This window comes from Amphibalanus amphitrite, unplaced genomic scaffold (assembly GCF_019059575.1).
Source record: "Amphibalanus amphitrite isolate SeventyFive unplaced genomic scaffold, NRLGWU_Aamphi_draft 000141F_arrow, whole genome shotgun sequence".
In the NCBI taxonomy this organism is placed as follows: domain Eukaryota; kingdom Metazoa; phylum Arthropoda; class Thecostraca; order Balanomorpha; family Balanidae; genus Amphibalanus; species Amphibalanus amphitrite.
Window position 1 is genome coordinate 524,404 of NW_024881636.1, and position 21,216 is coordinate 545,619.

Here is a 21,216-nt window from a genome sequence, read left to right on the forward strand (position 1 = left end):
AGCCACAGACCACAGCGTCATCGTTACGGTATCAGGAATTATAGTGCGTTGGAGACTGCATGACTTGATATAATTGCAACATGCAGCGACAATGGAAGCAAACGTTTGCATAATCATAATATCAGACACATTTGGCTTCATCTCCCCTAGCCCAGCACCACCGAAGAACATCCGATCAATACCACCACCAGCACCATCACCAGTCGGTCTCCAGCGGCGTCACCAGCGCCATCACCATTCGCCGGGCTGCGGCACCACCGACGGCGACTCAGGAGGGACCAATTTGCCGGTCGATATCCTACCGGTTACCTAACGGCAGCGAGAGGCCGGTCGGTCGCCCCAGGTCGGTGCGGCGCCGGCGGCGCACAACAGACGCCCCAGTTAACATCTCTATAGGCCGTAGCGCGCACCAAGTACGCCACCGGGGCCGTTAGAAGAGACAAACGACCGAAATATGGAGTGGCCCGCGGCCGCCGGCGGCGAGCGGGCGTCTGAGAGACGAAGGATCGGCGAGACCGTGCGGAGCAAGACTGTGTCGACAGTTACAGGGCTAGCAGAACCCGTATCCCAAAATCAACTCTCAACTCTTATCCATAGGCTTCAACCGGTGCTATTTATCGAGTATGTTGACTTAAGCTCAGCAGTTCGTACTCACAGATTGAGCCTGAATCGGCAATGTTAAAAGGAGCCTTCGACAGCATATGAAAATCAGCCGCTGACTGGGGTGACCGAGCACACAGCCGGCGGCAGTGCGCACACGGCGCTGGTCAGCGAGGCGGTATGCACCGCGGGATGTATGCTATGCGCCGGCGCGCCGGTCAGGTATGCGTCTGCCGGCGGCTGTGTGCGTTCGTGCGCGGCTGTGTGCGCAGTGAGCACGCATCCTATTAGGCGAACCGGTACTGAGAGCGGTTCGGTCACGCTCAGCGTTAAGCCGGCGGGTCCTGAGTCCAGCACACAGCCGAGCCGGGGTGTTTGATCAGCTGGAGACCCGGCAGGCCATGTGGAACGGTGCGACCCCGCCCTCCGCTTCCGGCGACGTGCCTCCACGAGAGCACACAGACACACAGACAGTCGGACACGGCACCGGCCGGGAAACGAGCCCGACGCGGCCGTCACGAACCCACGGCCGTGACCGCACGGCAGCCGCTGGACGCCGGTCGGCGTGCCAGCCGGCTTTTTCTGGCACTACAAGGATGATTTGCATCAGTGAACCCGTAACGGCAGATCCTGAACAGGCCTGTTGCTGCATCTGCGCTTCAAAAACCTCGGAGAACGCCAAAAATCTCAACCGCACTGTGCCCAAACAGCCCAAAATAGCCCTCCACAAATATCACAGAGCACGCCGATTGTCGTTGGTCCGGGTAGCGGCGGCACAGGCTGCATCCAGCCGTGCCGGCGACCGCTTCCAGGCAGCTGCTAGGCCTGAATGCGCCTTAAACTCGGCTTAAACCGTCGTAAATTCCACCGGGGAAGCGGCGCCGGGGCGGGCTCGGACGGCGCGGAAGGAGAAAGGCTGGATACCGGGCCGGCCGATCGATGGTAGCCCTGGCGTGCCCCTGCGCGGACCCGGGGCGCAGGACAGTGGCGCGGGACGCCCTTAGCGCCCGGAGGGCAACCGAACGAGCTGTCCCAGCCCCCCCCCCCTCCCCAGCAGCTATAATCACCGCCGGAGCGGCCGCAACAGTGTTCGCAGCTGCGGCACACCGCTCAGCTAATAACCGGCCATGGCCGTGGGATCCCGTTAGGCCGAGTGTCCGGCCGGCCGGAGATATACCTCCAGCTGCCGGAGCGCGGACCACCGCCCCCACACCCCGCGCCAGCGGTGCATCGCCAGTGAGCGGCACTCGCGTTCGATTGGAATGCAGTGGCGGCGGCCCACGCGTCGATCGAGTTTCAGAGTGGGCCGCGGCGGCGGGCGGTGGGCGGCGCCGGTAGCCGCGGCGGGGGCGGGGGCGGGGGCGGGGGCGGCGGCGGTCCATCCACTCGGCCGAGATGGTCATTCTCTGTCGGATCGGGCCGCCACTGGACGTCTCAGCCTGATGAGATTGGCCCGGCCGGCGCCGCTGACCTTTCCAGGTAGGCTCGTCCACACCGACGGCGTCCGGCTCGGAGAAACACGGCTCCAGGCCCAGAGTGGAGTGCTCCGGGCCAGTACCGGGAAGGCATTTGCATTTCTAAGAAGGCAGGGCAATGCAGGAGGAATGAGCAAAATCAACAAAACGGTATCACTGAGGGCACCGTTGAAAATCTAGATGACGTGACCGGTTGCGGTATCACGGCAACTCTCCACGAGAGGCCCGCGATAGCACGCCGCGTCGGATCGTGCCGTCATCGATGACGCCTGATTGTCTCCTCACGACACGCACCAGACAATGACCACAGGATTACGGGATCGTCACGCCGTATACGCGGAAAGACCACTGCCGCCCGCCGCCCGCTGAATCATCAGTGTCTTATCCGCTCCAGATCCATACACACCATAGGACACATTACCCACTCTGTGTAGTTCCACACTTGAGTGGAACCACCACTTGTTCGTAAGCACCACTCTCGGTAATCAGCAGGCTCAGCGGGCGGCCTCACGCACACACACTCTGCGTCGCGCCGCCGCCGTCCGGATGATTCAATAGCAGAGCTGGGAGCTCTCTGGGGACGGAGGGCGCAGCTCTGCCCCACCGCCACCATCCCACACACCGGCAGCGAGACACCCGTCGCTCCGCCGCTCGGCGGCCGCCGGCGCTGATGAATTTTTCATCCTGTGAGCCGCTCACTTTACACGTACAGAGCCGGGCGACGGCCTCTCAATGGGAAAACAGCCGGTCACATTAGCCGGAGGCGGAATGCTAAGAGGCCTGCTCGAGCCACTTCGGGCGGGCGTGAGGAGCATCCGAGCGGTGGTCAGCGCCCGCCCGGGGGCACACAAAGACGGGCGGAGGAGGTGACCGGTGCACTCCAGCGGCGGTAAACGAGGGACCTTCATGGAGGTGGCATCAGCGGTAGAGTCCACAGGAAGCCTTTCTGCAGCCCTGCCATTTCGTCCAGTGTGCGGTCAGAGCCCTCAGCCTAAAATGAGACCGCCGCTGATAGCTCGGTAGTGAGCTGTGAGTCTGCAACATTTCAGGAAGCGGCGGGTGGGGAGAGTGCTCAATTACCGGTATTACCGCGCCCACCCACTCGCTCCGTCCGCAAATGACTCCCCAGAAAATACCGGTACAAACACCGCCGCCTTTCACGACTTACATTAGTTAGCTCCTGACGCTCGCCGCAGATCCCCAGTTGACCAGCGGCCCCGTCACTTGTCATCCGTTGACCCTCGGCCACAGCACTGCAGGCCATCCGTTGACCCTCGGCCACGGCGCTGCAGGCCATCCGTCGACCACCAGTCTCAGTCACACCACTGCAGGCCATCCGTTAATCACCGGCCTCAGTCACAGCACTGCAGGCCATCAGTTGACCACCAGTCTCAGTCACAGCACTGCAGGCCATCAGTTGACCCTCGGCCACGGCGCTGCAGGCCATCCGTCGACCACCAGTCTCAGTCACACCACTGCAGGCCATCCGTTAATCACCGGCCTCAGTCACAGCACTGCAGGCCATCAGTTGACCACCAGTCTCAGTCACAGCACTGCAGGCCATCAGTTGACCCTCGGCCACGGCGCTGCAGGCCATCAGTTGACCACCAGTCTCAGTCACAGTACTGGTGACCATCAGTTGACTGGCGGCCCCAGTCGCTCAGTCTGCAGACCCATCAGTTGACCCGTGACCCCGGGTCACTCGCAGCGCTGCAGGCCATCCGTTGACCGGCGGCCCGGAGCAATCTGGCGGCGGCCGCTGGCGTGTCGTGTCGCTGCCTTATTCAGGCCAGGTTCGGCGAACCCGGGGCGGCGCCGGGCGCCGGCGGTTCGACAGCGGCGCACTATTCCCCGAGCTGACCCGAGCGGGACCGTGACAGGGGTGACACGCGGTATTGGCGCCCTCACCGGCCCTACACGTCAATATTGGCAGCAGGCGGCGCGGGGGCCATGACCTGCATTGTGTGGCGCCGAAGGGTCGACGTAAGTGGTCTTGAGCTGACGTGTTGCGTCACCACTTCGATCAGAGATAGAACTGGGGAATTCTAACCTTTTTGATATAGTTATGAGAGCGAGGCAACGAAGCACTCATTGACCGATGCTTCTCCAATACCGACAATAATTCTCTACTTATACATTCGGGTTACCCAGAATCCATCGGGTCGGGAGAAACCATCCTAGTAAAGAACCAATCGACAAATCATTCTCAAATTTTCAACATAACGGCTAGATATTGCGCGCTCCTCCCATCACAGACCCTTCATGACATTCACATATCAGACTCTCTACCCTGAACTTCATTTTCAAGGCGGTCTGGCTCAGTCCTCCGACCTAAATTTGGCTCTGATCAATTTGAGCTCGATTTATAGCCGGGGCCGGCTTCAATGGCAGCCCACATTTGGTGCTGTGGATTCAACTGGCGTGCGACACTATCTCATTGTGGCCATAACGTGGCCCCTATACCGACACGGCTGGAAATATACCTAGCGAGCGATACGATTCCAGAGCCGCCGCTCGAAGCCGCTCCGGCGCTACAGTGCTCTGCCTGATCCGCCCACCATATGCCAACGCTCAGTCGCTCTCCCTTCACCCAAAGCATAGGCTCCGTCCCAGCCTCTTTTAGAGGATATCGCAATTCTCAGTACAGCAGACGTCTGTTTACGATACACTTCAATAGCGCTATGCAACGTCGGGAAACAACATCATCACAAGAAGCTCAAACTTCCAGGGAAACTGTCAACGGGACTACCATCAAGAATGGTTTATCTATGTTTATGCGAAGGCCGAGTTTTAAACTCTATGGAAATGAGTTAGGGTTAAACTTGCTGATAGCTATACTATCACTGCACCGCTGCGGATTTTACACATGCATCTTTCAAGTCTCGTTCTTTATCGTCAGGCTCCACGGTTGCGTGGAACGATGAGTGAGAGATCGACCGTCTGATCGAGGGCAATGTCTCAGAGAAATAAGCCTAGCACTTGGGGAGCCAGCCTCGAGACATGACTTATGGCCAGTGACCTCAAGTACCGACATCGCGCGAACTGTAGCGGCAGTAGAGTTCAGCCCTCCATTTGGTACTGACTTGTGCAGGTGTCCATTCGCGGTGACCCTGGTCACTGACCCTGTGACCCCTGATTACTGACCCCCGCTACTGACCTTGCGCAGGTGTCCGTCCGCGGTGCCGGCGAACACGACGTTGAAGTCGCCGGTGGTGGTGGCGGCCACGGAGGTAAGGAGCGCGTCAAACGTCAGCACAGCCACAGAGGTGACGGGCCGGCTGCCGCCGATCGGCGTGTTCACGTCCATGCCGCAAAAGTCCTCCCCCACCTGCTCCAGCAGCTCCACTTTCTGTCGAGAGAAGACGGGGGATGTCAGGTGTGCGGGTCAGAGTGGAGGTGTAAGACACGGGTAAGAGCAGATGGGGCGTAGTGAGTTATGCAGTTGGAGAAGGGTTTTGGGTAGCTGCTCTGGGTGTAATTAGAAACATAATAAATGAATAAGCTGCAAAAAATGCCAGTGAAGTCAGTGAGTAATGATGCACCACGTAGGCGGACATATGCAGTGACTGCGGCAATAGCGGAGACACAGCTACCAAAACTGAAAACGTGGAGATCAGCCAAATCGAACCCTACACAAGGCCTGCAATCAGATAGGGGTCAAACAAATGGCCGCTCTTACGTTTCCCCGACAACCGCGCTTTCCGGATGACAAGGGACAATTACACCGACCGATAGGCCCACTCGCTCCTTCAGCATTCTGAACCCGTCGCTGTGCGATCGGGTCGTATTCCTTCCTTCCCCGGCACCCCAGAGCTCATCCCAATCCCCAGTATCCGCCGTATCTGCCCAATTGATCGGAGCCTAGCCAGGATCGCCGGCTGCAGCCGGGCATTACCCCACTGGATATGAGCACCGTGGTCAGCGGTGGCCGGGAGCCGGTGCGTGGGGCCGCTCAGAGGATCGCCACGGGGAGGGCCTCTGAGTCATCCGGAGAGAGCTTCTCCCAGCCACGGCGGAGGCTGCAGCCGGGTGATCGAGGAGAAGTCGGTGGAGACTGTTGCAAGGGTGGAGGTGACGAACATTGAGACAGGGCAGGTGGTGGGGCTGTGGCACGGGCAGAGGTGTAGACATTGCGGCAGGGCGGAGGTGGCCCGGTCGTAGCTGGGGCGGAGGAGGCCGTGTCGTAGCGGGGGTGGAGGCGGATCAGATACGGGCCTACGACACGCCCCCCGTCGAGACGGGCGGATCAACATCACCCCACCCCGCTGTGCGACACAGACGCGCAGTGGGGTCCAGTCGACGAGCGAATCCCAGTTGGGGCGGCGGGTACCGCTGAAAAGCTGCAGCGGGTCCTGCGCGGCGGGAAACTGCGCACAGAGCTGCAGGGTCTGGTCCGGCCGGCCGCTCTCCTTGGGGACCTCCTTACCGCCTTTGGCACGCGGATGACGCCAGTGTTTACTGTTTGTGCCCGCCTAATCGGCGCATGGCCGGCCGGCGGCCCATCACGAGCCTCGTTTGGGTGGCCGACACGGCTCGCTGGCTGCCAACTGCCTGAGATATGGCTGCACTGGAGACCAGACCCGGCTGGGCCGACCGACCTCTCCGCCGCGCCGCCACAAAGACATGGCCGATCGGGATGACCGAAATGACTGCCATCATCGAGTCCATGTCCAGCAACACATCACTGCGCCACAGCGGGGGACAGCAAACATTAGATATGTCGGCTGACGACAGCTGAGCTCGGAGGGGGCGGCAGCGATGCGCGAGCTTGGCTGCTGCTCTGTGCCTGCAGCCGCAGCCGGCGCCGACTAACAATAACAGAGGAAAAGCTCGGAGCGCGCACCGATGCGAGAAAGCGGAGCCCGCCGTGATGCCGACCGACAGTCATAGAGGAAGTAATTCATTTCCTTTGCCTCCAGGCCGTATACTGAACATCCAAGAGTCTCTCTGTCGTCACAATGACGTGCAGATGATACCAGAGGCAGCGGCAGCCGCCAGCGAAAGGCAGGGCCACTGCAAACGCTGCCAACAGCGCGGTGTGTGCGCCAGCGTTTCGCAACGCGAACAGATTACTAAAGTCCTGGCATACCTCGCGTCAACAAACTCGGAATACGCACAGACACAGACACAAACGCCCAGGATTAGGGCTTTCAATAAAGACGGCTGCATCATACAAAGAGACAAAGACATCATCCCTATCATTGCATTCGATTAATGTGCATTCAAAGGGAAGTGCCCGCCCTAAGCGGCTACACAATTAGGCCTCCACTCAGGTCGTCATTTACTCGCATTATGAGCATTTCAGGAATGATCCATTCTGGAGAGCAAAAACGCACTCAACTGCTTTAATAAGCCATCAAAGCGGCACAATGAAGGGCTCAGTCACGTAACGAACTATGTCGCGACTCCCCTTCAGGGCCCTCCAGCGAGCAGGGGACATGTGACGGGGCCGCTGGAGAGGCCGCACTCCTGCCGCGCCAGCCGGCCGGTAAATATTTTGCACGCCACTCGTGCCGCGGGCAGAGGGTGCCTGCAGCGCGGAGGACGGGGGGCGTATTGTGATTGTAATGCGGCTCGACGTCGGTGCTGGTTAAACAGGGACGGGTGTTCTCTCCGCTGTAAGCCGCCGTCATCCGATCCAAAAACAGTCCGGACAACAGGCGCGAGCGGCGGAGTTCTCCCCACCCCCTCGGACCCTCGGGCCGTCGCTCGGCGGCGCGGCGTCTGCAGCCGCGCCGGGTAAACACTCCGTGCCGTTCAATCACACGACCACGTCATCGGTGGCGTCCTGACGGGCCGCAGGGTCCTGCCAGCCGCCGCCACCCGAGCTGGTGCAGCCCACAGAGCGGCTACAGGCCCCGAACTGCAGCAGTCGGCAGCTGACAGAGCCGGCCGACAGCGCTGCCGTAACTCTGCAGTTCATGCAATTACGAGAGCATGACAGAGTGTCATGGCAAGAAATCACAACAGGCGCCGCCAGCGCGGCGCTGCCGTGTTGGCTTTCCGACGACGTGTTCCGTCCCCGGTTATTTTTACCCCGCCCGCTGCACAGGCTGTCATCAGAGGGCTGTAGCGCAGATACCGGATGTCCAAAGATAACGCTATCGCTACCCGACACCGCCCCGCGCCACCCGACCCTGCACCTCGCCACCCATCCGCCCTTCAGCCTTCCAAAGCCGACCGCAGCCCCGCCCGTCGAGCACCACAGAGCAAACACCACACCTGCACCGCAGAACCACAGAGCTGCGGCACCGCAGCGCGGCGAGCATCCACGCCGCAGCGCCGCGCGCGCTGTCATCACCCGGCCGGGACATCTCGGGGCGTGCCGTCGGCCGGCGGCTCAAAGGCGCGCCGCCGTCAGAGAACAGCTCGGCGACACGGCCGTCCGGTGGGAGATGAACTGCTCCGAGCCAATTCCTCAGCGCCCGCTGGGCCGGGCATGATTTATGGGCCGCGCTGAGGCTCGCGGCGCCGTTCCGCCAGGGTCGCAGCCGGGTCAGAGCCAGCCAGGACGGCTCATGGTGGCGAGAAAAGGTGGGCTCATTCAGAGCAGATGCGGAGTCGGAATAGGTCAAAAAAGCAGCGAGCACTTTGACACATTCACTGCTTACCGCAAGGAACATAGTCGTGACGAGCACTCACGACAAGCGAAGTTGGATAAGTTCAAACACATTGAAATGTGAAAAACACATACAGCAAATCACGGCTTAACGCCAATTACTGGCTCACTCAGCCAGCGCATGTCGATGGGTTGATTCCACTGCTGCAATCGAAAGCCAACGAACCCCAGCTGGCAGTCACGAGTGAAGCAAAAGAAAGCATGTGACGTGTCTCTGATCAGTTCATTGTCCTGTATTCCCACGCCGTGAAGATCGCTTTATCACAGCTTTCACACTACATCACGATTCAAGTCTTTGAATCAGCTCTGAGCCGCGCCAAATGGAGTCGGAGCCGGTCGATATCCACCACACACAGTCGGGCGCGGCCGACAGAGCGTCCCAGACAGCGCGTCTCCTCGTCACCGACGGCGGCATCCTTCCGGAGGCTGTCCGCCTGTTTTCTGAGCAAATACGCTGCGACGCGACCCAATGTGGAGCTCTAGAGCCGGCCCACGCAGACGCCGGCGGAGTGGGAGCCACCAGCTGGTGACTGCAGCGGAGTGACTGAACGGCACGCTTCTGTTTTCACCTCCGGGGATGACACACAGACGGCGGCACGACGGAGCCTGACAGCTGCGTCAAACTCTTCATTTCCGGACAGAGGAAATGGCCCGGCCGGCTTTGCCGCGCGCCTGTCGGAGCCAGGCGGACAGATAAACCGACGACTGTGCGCCGCGAGTCAGCGCATCCATCCGCGCGGCTCTCTGTGTGGAGAACGGGCCGACGCAATCTCCCAGTCACCGCCGCCGTCACGCTGGCTGGAATCCCGCTGTTTGGAGGCCTTGGAGCGGTGATGGGTTCGCTCCGGCCGAGCTCGACCGCTGTGAAGGTCAAGATGGGTTGGATAGGATCACAAAAAGAAACTCAATCATCCAGCCCATTTAGTGCTCCGACTCCACAGCGTACAGTTGCCATAGATACTCAATGGCATGTCGCATCAGCATTGCTTACCTCCATACCAAACCATCAACACAGTAATTAGCATACCACCAAAGCTGAACAGTCCAGGCACCCACCCGCCGCTACCATCGTCGTTCAAAACATCCTAGCCAGCCGTCATAAGTAACATCGCTGCCAGCGCATCTGCCTCTGGAAAGCCCCACACTGCCGTGCGCCAAAGATCTGGTCACACGACTGGCGGCGGGGCAGCAGTCGTCCACGCCAGCAGGCGTGCGGCGTGTGCGGCTCCGTCAGCACGGCAGCCGCGGCGGACTTTCAGTCATCACGGCGGCCGAGCTGACCGCAGCTGGCCGGCGGCGGAGACTGCGGTCGGCGGCTGCGGTCAGTCACCGGGGCGCGGCCGGACAGCGGACAGCCGCCTCTCCGCCCCTCGGCGGTCCAGAGATGACCGAACGGTCACCGCTGCGGCCATCGGGGCACACAGCGACACGACGGCACGCCACACAGCCATCGTCCGACTAGGGGTCAATCGGCAATCCGCGCATAGCGTGATCCTGACCTCTGGCTTCAGTAGAACAAGCTGACGACAGCGGCAACGGCCGGGTGGGCATCGGGAGAGAGAGAGAGAGAGAGAGAGAGAGAGAGAGAGAGAGAGAGAGAGAGAGAGAGAGAGAGAGAGAGAGAGAGAGAGAGAGAGAGAGAGAGAGAGAGAGAGGCAGGCAGAGGGAGAGGGAGAGGGAGAGGGAGAGGGAGAGGGAGGGAGAGAGAGGAAGAGAGAGAGAGAGGCAGGCAGAGGGAGAGGGAGAGGGAGGGAGAGGGAGAAGGGAAATGAGAAGGAAGAGCATGGGCGATGGAGACAGCCACCGGCTGGGCCGCGGCTCCCCGCTGGGGACAAACGAGGCTCCCAGGCTCCTCCCCCGCTGTTTCGGCGAGTCGACCTCAAGGCCACATGCCATCTATAACAGAATGCTAATGGCCATTAGCATCATTAGTGGGCATAAGCGGCCGAGATAGCGGCTACGTCTCGCCAAAATCTCGCCCTCGCGCCGCTCGGGCGTCTCCGGTCGTCTGTGACAGACAGCTCGGATGGTGACGCGGCCGATCCGGGGTGCGCTGATCGTCCGCGGGCGAGGGGCAGCTCTCAGGATTGGCGGACAGGGGAGGAACTCGTGCGAGCCGCCGCTGCCGAGGGCGGGCGTTCCCACGAATGGAGTGCCGCTGCAGGGGAGAGGGTGTCCATCACAGCACCCCGACGCTGATGACCAGCGCAGACGGCGTGAGCCACCGACCGGCGGAGCAGGCGACCGAGACTGGAGGGTGACCGGAACTAGAGGGATGGCCAGCGGACGCAGCTAGCCGACCGAGACGGAGGCGGAGAATGCACTGCAGAAAGGACTGATGGGGAGAAGCAGCTGAATGCCAAGAGGTACCAACAAGAGCCGAGGAACATCCGATCTTATCCCAAATCCATTCGTCCCACGATGCCTTATGTAATGGGTAACAGCGTCTCGAAAGATAAGCCAGTCAGCAATACAATATCCAACGTATGAATGTCAGCTGTTCGCAGGTAGCAGCTAGAAGTCCAAAGCCCTCAGCGCAGTAGCCAGCGACCCGCACACGACACCGTTCCCCAAACCGGCAGAGGCGGTGGCGGTCCGGTGTACCGAGAGCCGATCAATGTATCCGCCCACCGCACTTCGCCTGGGGACGGCGGTGGCCATCGGACAGACTGGCCGCACAGGGACCCGCGACACCGCAGCGGCCGGAGCTCAGTACCGACAGAACATGGCGTACTGCGCAGTGCGCAGCCGGGGCTACGGCTGAGCCGGGGGACTTCACTTCGTCAGTGCACCAGGCCAATCACTCATGTGCTTTGGTTTGTTTGTCCTCATTTGTCTATTGCAGTTTAGTTCCGTGTTTTGTTCGTGCAGCCGTCCCCACTTCCTCCGAATCCCATCATACATTTCCTCCCTCTCTCGCTCTCTCCTCTGCTCCTCTCCGCACACCCTCCTCTCTCCCGCTCCATCCAATACCAATTCCGGCGGGCCGTTCCGCCGTGCGTGGCCGACGCACCTTCAGGGTCAGCGCTCTCTCACCGGCCGGGCCGGGCCGGGGGGATGGCGGCGCAGCGCACAGGACAGCCGCGGGCGGCGCTCGAGCGAGGCGGGCCGCCCGCCCGGCCGGCGGACAGAGGCGGCGCCGGCCGCTAATCGGGGCCTCTGATCGGCACGGCTGGTCCGTCAGTCGGGTGGAGCGGCGGTAGGCAGTGCTCAGACACATTGATGGACTGGGCAGCGAGGGATGAGACTGGACTGGGCGACATGAGGCCGCAGCTAATCAGTGTCCGTCCGTTCGTAGGTCCGTCCTCGCCTTTTATGATCTTGTGTAAAGCGTTCGAAGGCGACGGTCTGCCCATAACTTCTCCGAGACAATAAATATACAAGCTGTCTCGGCAAGCATTGACAAAATCCCAGCCGCGTCATCGTCATTACGTGTGTGCAGTGATGCTGTTCGACAGTTTCGAAACTGCGCTAACCGCCCGCAGCTTTCGCAACGTTCGCACACACATCACCTGTGTTCTCACACCTGGTAGGTGACAATCATTTCTCCAGCCCTGACAGACGCATACAGACAAACGTACATTCGACATAGAAAGTCGCAAACATTATGAGTGATATGTAGTGTATGTAGTGAGTGATATGAGCTCTATCAGTGATAGAGCTTCAACTGTCAAATACAATGACGAGTCCATTAGGTACTTTCTCAGCTCCATTCCCATCCAGTCATCCGCGCTCACCGTTCGCCGGTTTCCACGGAACTTTCACAGTCCTAACCAGCCTCCAGAGCCGCCGGCGGCGTCCAGTGAGGACGTCCTCACCGCGGGGCGCCGTAATTTATACGGACACTGGCGGCAGGGGGCGAAATCGGCGCCACGGCCGCCGTCCCTCCTCGGCCGTTTAATCGGTTCTAAACGTTTGGCGGTGTTTTGTAAACCCTGGACTCCATCAGCGTCATCCAATCGCCACAAATATTCGCTAGGAGCAAAAGCAGACCACTACATACATAAACGTTTGCGAGGATACTTACAAAGGGCCGTATAAACGCAAACAAGAGAACTAATCCCAGCGAATCTACGGTAGCCGGGCTTTAGGGAGCTCTCAAAACAACCCGTTTCCAAAGCCGTTCGATCTCCTCTCTTCACAACTTTGCAAGGAACAGGCCCGTCTGTCTGTTTTACTTTTCCTTGTCACACAAACTCCAACTTTCTGCCGCTCCCGCGTCGCCGTGGCCATTCCTCACGGCTGCCAGCCACCTGGAAGTGGCTGGGTTCCGGTCACCTCGGCTGACCCGGCCGACCGGAGAGCTGCAGCGGCTGCGGTGACCCCGGTGACCCCGCTGTCCGTCAGTGGCCCCCCTGACCTGCCGCCGGCCAGCCTCAATGAGACTCATCCCTCGGGAGATATGGGGCGCACCCGCCAGCCTAGTGGGCGGGTCCAATGGAAAACGACCCAGGCAATCAGCAGAATGGACGTGGACGACTCGAGCACCAACGATTCCGACAGCGACACGGGCATTGAAATTGGAACGAAATTTATCAAAACGGGTCGAGAGAACGGCGCAATATATGGAAACAGCAGCCTACATCAACCACAAGAACACTGAGAAAGACCGCCAAGCTCACAGATCAGATAAGCGCACAGATGTATCTAAAAGACGGCGGTCGTTGATCAGAAGAGGTCACTCACAGCAGTGCGCGGACCACAGATTAATATCGTCGTCTGAGGAATGCAGGCCGACGCGTATTGCACAGCGCCTCGGTACGGCACACACAGGTTGTGTGCCGGCGCCCCGGTGCGCCCGAGCGGCGGGTCTGCGGTGGCGATGTGTTGTCCCAGAGGATCGTATGGTCAGATGGCAGAACGGCCAGCCCAGATAGCCAGACGAGGAAGGAAGGCAAGTGGGCAGAAAACGGAATATGATCACTATTGCTTTGAATGATTGTGATGTTAAGTGACATCAATGATCACAAGCTGAAGATTTTAGGTGAACCAACGTGCCGGGAGGATTCATATCAAGATAAACTGCATGCATAAACAGCCCATTGCTGAAAGCACATTTATTCGAACATTTAACTGAATTCCGGCTCACGCACACGCTATTTCGGACACGTGTGCCAGGTACCTATCTACTGCGGGTCTAGCGAGGGCGGCTCAGTGTAATGGGGCCCGATCGCCTCCGGGACCGATCTCGGGGCGGCCCCATTGACTACAGAGCAGTCCATGCATAATGCACGGCTCGGCTCTCGGTAAATGGTCCGAGCCATTGGACGGTCACCGGGCCAGACGCCTTCTCCATTCAGCGGACATTCTCCGGAGCTTCTGGTCATTTAATCAGGAGCAAAATTTTCTCTTTCAGTTATCTGCTCTCAAAGCTCGCGTCTGGCATCAGAGCTTTCACAGCTTCCGAAAGCGTACAGCATACAGCTCATCAGCGTCTGCACGCCTACCGAGCTTGACCAGCTGCTGGCCACTCACCGGTTGCTGACCAGCCCCACAATTGGCTCGTGGAAGCCTCGATCTCACCATTACCAATCACTGAACAGCCTTTTGTCAAAATCGACAGCATAACTGGAGCCACGGCGAGCCGGACAGCATCTGCGCCTCTGGTCAGGCTCGTTGAGATGAGCTAAGCCAATGTGAGCTGAGCTGAGCTGAGCAGTGAGCACCGCCGGCCGGCCGCGGGAGGGGTTGGCTGACCGGCTAAGTGAGTTGGAAGATCGCGCCCGAAGCAGGTGCCCGAGCCGTACACTAATTAGCACCCTTCTGGTGCGCGCCAGCAACGCAATTAGGCGGTCAGCGTTCACCCGTCAGTCGCCGTCGGACGGCCAGCCGATGGGGACGGGACGGGACGCGAAGAGATGGGATGGGACGGGACGCAATTGCGGCAACGCAATTAGGCGGCCAGCGTTCACCCGTCAGTCGCCGTCGGACGGCCAGCCGATGGGGACGGGACGGGACGCGAAGGGATGGGATGGGACGGGACGGGACGGGACGGGACGGGACGGGACGGGATGGGGACGGGACGGGATGGGGACGGGACGGGATGGGGACGGGACGGGACGGGACGGGACGGGAGCGGAACGGGATGGGACGGACTGGAGGGATGGGAGGGAGGGATGGGATGGACGGACGGTCTATCACACGGGATATAATTTTGTTCCCTTTGTGCCTGACGCGCCTGAAAAAAAAAATCAGGCGATGATTTCCTTTCACGCTCAGTCCACGCGTTGACCACGCTCCCCCAGGCACCTTCTGCTACGCGAACATTCCCTCCTAGGCACTTTGCACGCAATGAACATTTGACCGAACCCCAGGTACTTTCCACGCAATAAGCAAATGACGAAAATTGATTCAGACGACAGTGTAAGCCACGGCCACCTAATACCAAAATATGTCTAGGGTTTCTGACGCCCCTGGAAGAAAAAAGCAATGCTGAAGCCTTTCTGCCCAGAAATAACTGGTTTATCTGACTGAATACCCAAGCAGCCATTGACTGAGTAGCAGGTAACCGCATCCGATGCCTTCTCTACGCAGCAAATAACCTTCATCTAAGCGCAGCCAAACGCATTAGCGATCAAACACTGCAACGCTATTAGATTACAGCGCTTTTTGCCTCTGAAGGTATCCGTTTATAGGATCTAATCAAATGAGCCACAAAAACCATCCGCATGCCAGGAAACCCTCCAAGAGAGGGCTAAACCACCGGCTCAGGCGGGTGGAAACCACAAAAAGGCCGCTGCTCTCCCTCCCAAGTGGCCACTGAGACGGGCTGGCTCCGCGCGCGCACCTCCCGCCCGCGGCGGCTTACAGCGGCGTATTTAGAAAATCGCGAAGGGGGGGGGGGGCCAAGGGTTTGGAGGGCGCCACCTCACCCAAGGAGGGCGCCATACGGTCGCGAGATAAAAAATCACTCAACGGGGGGGGGGGGGGGGTTGGGAGGCGTTTTTTTACCATGCCACCAGTTTTTTTTTTTGCGTAACCTCGTATAGGTCGTGCTGCATTGATTTTGCATCGTGTGTATTCTTTATACTCCAGGTCACAAAAGGTCAAGTGGTCTTGAAATGCTGCGCCGAAGGCGCGCGAAATTTTTGAAAACAACCCTTTCCTCCGCTTTTTAGGCACGCCTTTTATACGATCACTGTTCAAAGCTCCTCTCGCTCTTTTACCAAATTTGAAGGTATAAAAAATACCTAAGGTTTGGTCGGGCCGCTGCCACACAAACTGTATAGAAAGCTTGGCTCATGGGTGTCGATGTATAAAAGTTTATTGGCGGTGGCATATCTACGCACCAGATCACCGTATCGGATTGATACCGGAGCGCGAGATGCGTAAACATCATCCAAATTACCTCAGACCAGCCTTCATAGCCTTCTCACAGGTGCATACAGTGTACCCACATAACCAGTTTCAATCACCGAAACTTCAGATGGCTGCTGTTGCGGCCGAACCTGTTGACAATACTTAATCGTAATACATATAGATGCCATGATGCACGTAAAGTAGGATCAATCCGTTAAGACCAAAGACGTGTTTTATGCATCGTAGAGCGTAGATAGTTTTGGTAGGTATAGGTACTTCATTCATTGTGCTGAATGCACCTTCATTTGTGGCAGTTTTCACAGGCAAGACATCAACTATGTGCAATAGAACGACTAAGTTGAAGAACATGCCAAAGGAGTAAATAAATGATAGGAGGGCAGCGATCAACGGATGTTGCCAATAGGTAGAAGGACTGCGATCCACAGGAGGGCGCTAATAGGTAGAAGAGCCCCGATCAACATCCCGAGTTTCGACAGTAGGGCACCGATAGGTAGGAAGTTGGCGAGCAGCAGGAGGGCGCCAATGGATAGAAGGGCAGCGATCAACAGGAGGGCACCAATCGATCAACAATCAACAGGAGGGCGCCACCAGGTAAGAGGGTGGCGAGGAACAGGAGAGCACCAATAGGAGGGTGGCGATCAACAAGAGGTCGCCAATAGGTGGGAGGGCGGTCATCAACTGCAAGTCGCCAATGAGCGGAAGGGTGATGATTAAAATGGGGGTGGCAATGGTGAGGAGGGCGCCTTTGCTCAAGAGGATGACACGAACAGGACGGCGTCTGTGCGGAGGGCGCTGGTCAACAGGAAGGTGCCAGTAGATAGGAGGGCGGTGATCAACAGGAGGGTGCCAGTGGTTAGGAGGGCGGCGATCAACACGAGGGCGCCAATAGGAGAAGGGCCCCGATTAGCATTCAACAGGAAGGACTAGGGAACCAATAGGTAGGAGGGCGACACTGAACAAGAGGGTGCCAAAAGGGAGAAAGGCGGCCTTCAAAATTTCACATGAGGGCGCAATAGGTAGAAGAGCGCCAATAATTATGAGGACGCCGATCAGCAGAAGGGCGGCAATGTGTAGCAGGGTGGCGACCTACAGGAGGGCGCCTTCGGGTGAGAGGGCGCTTATTTACAGGACAGCGGCTTACATAGGCGACCACCGTTACGCTTAGAGAGCTACAGCCTACAAATGTGGTTGGAGGGCGCCCGAGGGAGCCCTCCAACCGTATTTGGAGGGCGTATTTGGAATGGGCGTCCTCCGAGGGCGCCCTCCATCCGTATTTTCCCTGTAAACACATTCGCGATTGGAGGGCGCCCTCCAGTCGCGATTGTTTTTCGATTCGATTATATCACAATTGCATTTGCGATTGGAGGGCGCCTTCGGCGCCCAAGGGGGGGGCCATGGCCCAGTGCCCCCCCCCCCTGCCTACGCCCCTGGCGGCTTATTCCGCACGGCAGGACGGCGGGGGTCAGAGGATCGTCGGCAATCGCCGCGACAGCCACCGGCCGAGCGCGCCGTAATCCGCGCCCAGCCCCTGTAAAACACTCAAAAGTCAAAGCTCAAATGAAGAAAAGCAATTACGGTGAGTCATGGCTCAGTCAAGCGGACTCATGGAACTGTTTGTGGTCACGCGACACGGCCAATGGTCAGGAGACTTGCAGAGGCGCGCTACCTCGCTCGTTAGCTACGCTGCAACGTTCGACGCTCGTACCTGACCAGTTTGGACGATGGCCGGTTATTTCCTGACCGACCGCTCCTCATGTAACGGAGTGTGACGCTGGCCGGTCGAGTGATATCTCAAGTCTTCCTATAGCGTCACGGTGCGGTCACCGTTACTCGTCACTCGTCACGACCAGTTTCCGTGCCTAGGCTCAGCTAGTGATTGCGCGTCGATCATGGTCGTGGCCAGTCCAGCCACCGCCAGACTGGAGCTGACGTGACGTTACGTGACGTGACGTGGCAGAGTCACGTCACGTAGCCAGTCGGCACTGAGGCAACGCCACAAGACGGCACTGCACGGCCCAGTAGGCGTTACGGTTGTCGGCGCGGCGGTCGCACGCGTCAGTTGCTACCGGGCAGGCAATGCCACATAACGTAAGTTGCGAAGGATCGCTTTTCCAAAAATATTTTGCGGTGACAAGGGAGCAGACAGAGGAAAGTCTTTTTCCACATGTGCTCGGAAAGGACGCAAAACGCACAACTGCTCGCCCGTCCAACCAAGGATGACCTGAAGTCTAGCCGACCGCAGCGGAACGAGCAGTCACCCTTCTGGGTCCCCACAGTCTCCTGGGCGTCTGTCTGTGCCAGCTACCGTTGCCCGCCGCCGCGCCGGTGCCACGTGCCGCCGCTGGCCCTCGACCCCCACGGCCGCGCCGCCCGGTCGGTAGTTCACCTTTACGGGCCGGATAAAGTGGGCGACGCCGTTTTATTAAGCGAGCGAGCGAGCGCGGGCCGTCCGCCGACGCCGGCCGGTGCCCGGTGAAGGTCGCACCCCTCTCAGGTGAAGCGCTCGTCGCCCGGTCTGTCTGTTAGCCGTGCGGGCAGACAGCCCCGCCAGACAGGCATGGTCGGGTCTATTACAGGCCACCGTCGCAGCCAAATGACGTGTGTGGATCTTGGCTGATATCCAGATGAAGCCAAGCGACGCAGACTCAACAAGCTATGAGCGCCAACAAGAGTAATTAAATCACAACAAAGGCTCCGGAACAATGTTGACCGTAGTGATTTCGAGCGGCGCACGAAAGGACGGCAGAGCGTCATCGTCTCATCAGAGCTCATCAGCGCTCATCACACAGACTACTCAGCGCATGAGCTTTATAGCCGCGCTATTCAGACAGATGAGTGGCCATCAGGGCCGATGACAGCATCCTGGCCGTCCCGCAGCCGCGGCGGCCCAAACCGCTCACCAGACCCTGCCGAGCCCTGGCGGCCAGTGCAGCGACTGAGCCGTGTCTTGCGGAGCAGGGAAAGGACAGAGCAGGGGCAGGGGCATCCAGGCGATATAAGGAGAGAGGCCAAATGAGCGGCGCGCTCCATCCGACGAGCGGCTCCCCTCGGCTATCGGTGGCTCGAGCGGCCTGAAGCGCCCTCGACGCCGCGTCGCCGGGCCACGATGGCAGGGACGACGATCGAGCATCGAGCGGCGGCGGGGGCGGGGGCGGGGCGGGGGCTTCCTCCTTCCGCCTTACCTCACGACACACAGCAGGTATGGATCGAAACGACGCCGCGTCAGTCAGCCCCACTACTTGTCTACCGGGTAGCCACACGGCAGTCGGCAGCAGGGATCAGTAGCTAGGCTAAAGGTAGTCTACCGGACAGTACATAACTATTTGGCAGGGTGAGGGGAAGGTGGGGAGGCGGGGAGGCAGGGGAGGCGAGGGGAGCGTCAGGGGAGCTGTCGTCGGGAGAGGGTCGACGGGGACCAGTCGACAGGCCCCAGCAGGCCGGCGGTAATAACAGAGTCGGCCCGGGCCTGACACGATGATGGAGCGACTGCGGGGGAGGGTTACCGGCGGCGCGCGGCACTCGGAGACGACACAGACCCGCTCCACCGCCCGGCCGCCACCAAATTACACCCCGCCAAACGCATACAAAGGACGGGCGTGAATACCGGGTCAGGCGGCACTGAATACCGGTCAGTAGGTGTCCCACGCTTTTTGAGCCGCCCGGCCGCTCTTAGGGGAGGACTGGACCCGCAGGATCTGTTCGCCGGCACCGCCACATCCGGGTGATCCTGTGGCACGGAGAGCCACTCCGTGAGTGCACGGGTGTCAGGTGGGCTTCGAGTCAGCAGATACGTGGGCGAGCTGGACTATGAACTGTATCAGCAGCATCAGTCACCGGCGGCACCAGTCACCGGCGGCAACAGTCATCGGCAGCACCAGTCACCGGAGTGCTCACGACCAACATTGATCCAACAGGCATGGTTCGAAGTGTCATCCGCCGAAAGTCCAGTGGGATCTCACAAGCCCGGGCCGTATGAAAACGTCTCAACAATCGCTAGGAATAGAACTAGGAAACGCAAAGGGAGGTAAAGAAAATGTAGGCAGGAAAACAAACAAGACTCACGTGTCATGACCTGAAACGTCCGCAGCAGCGATGCAAACAAGAAGCTGTGGTTACTGTTCGCCCATAATCTGCACCTCGTCCACCCTGTCACATGAGCAGGGATTCCTTTCAGTGTTCCCCATATCCCGGAAGGGGTATACCACAGCGACGGAAGACCGTGCTGGAAATCAGTTCCTCACTTCCCCATGCCTGCAGTCGAAGAACCCCTCCACTCTACTACTCCAAAGCGAGTGTGTTCAAATCGGCACAGCCGGCGCCGACCGCGGCGGCTCATTTCGGGGGCATTCAATGCGCCACATTTGGAATAAACGTCATAGCAGAACGTATGGGGCGGCGCCAGTGCCGGCGGCGACATCTGAGAAAAATACGGCCGGCCAGCGCGGCGCCCCGCCGGCGGCCGGTGAGCCGCGGGCACGGACGGCGCGAGAACAAGGCAGGCGAGGGGACGCCGGACAAAGTGGAGGGGAGGCGAGGGGCAGGTAATCAGGTGGCACAGTTTGGCACCGGGAGGTGTTTTCGTCCTTAGCGCTGGGGTGTCTCAGACGATTTCCCATGGTCCTCACTGAGCAAGCACAAGCTAAAAGTCACTCCTTCGCCACATGTGAGCCTCTTAGCGAACAGTGGGCGTAGCCAGCAGGACTGCACAGTGCACAGTGGACGGTGGGACTGGAATTCCTATGGAGATGACCGCAAGTCTCCCCCGCTGGTGTCTACCGTCCGTCGAACCGCGGCGGCCCAGTCGGTGCGACGGCGCTCCGCCGGGTCGATCGCCGCTCAGACGGCTGCCATTTGCCACGTGATTACCCTCGCCACCTCCATCAAAACAGCCCGCAGAGCCTCCGAGCCGGCCGTGCGCCGGCAGCACCGCTGACAGATAAAAACCGCACCGCTCGCCGCGTCCACCGCGCGTTCCCAGCCGTGCGCAAAACAAAAACGGACGCGACGCAAAGCCGCCGCCATAGATAAAAAGGGTGTAACCGGTACCGTGGTCATCTCTAAATGGCATTCGCAGGTTCACAAGTAATTCCAGACGGGAGAGGAACGCGATATCATCGTCCTAGCTCGGCCATTACGGTCCCGACAGCCAGCAGCGAGGGGAGATTGCTGAATGCTGGGGCCGGCCGGCCTGCGTTACCGGCT

General features: G+C 59.4%; 1 protein-coding gene across 4 annotated transcripts in view; it reads right to left on the bottom strand.

The window, feature by feature from the left end:
* Positions 1–21,216, bottom strand: part of LOC122382513 (plexin-A2-like) — a 115,776-nt gene that overhangs the window by 55,370 nt on the left and 39,190 nt on the right. For all 4 annotated transcript variants that reach the window (XM_043367922.1, XM_043367921.1, XM_043367924.1 and 1 more), the window contains one exon: positions 5,233–5,424. In XM_043367922.1, coding sequence (XP_043223857.1) covers positions 5,233–5,424 — 192 coding nt within the window. The remainder of the gene's footprint in view (positions 1–5,232; positions 5,425–21,216) is intronic.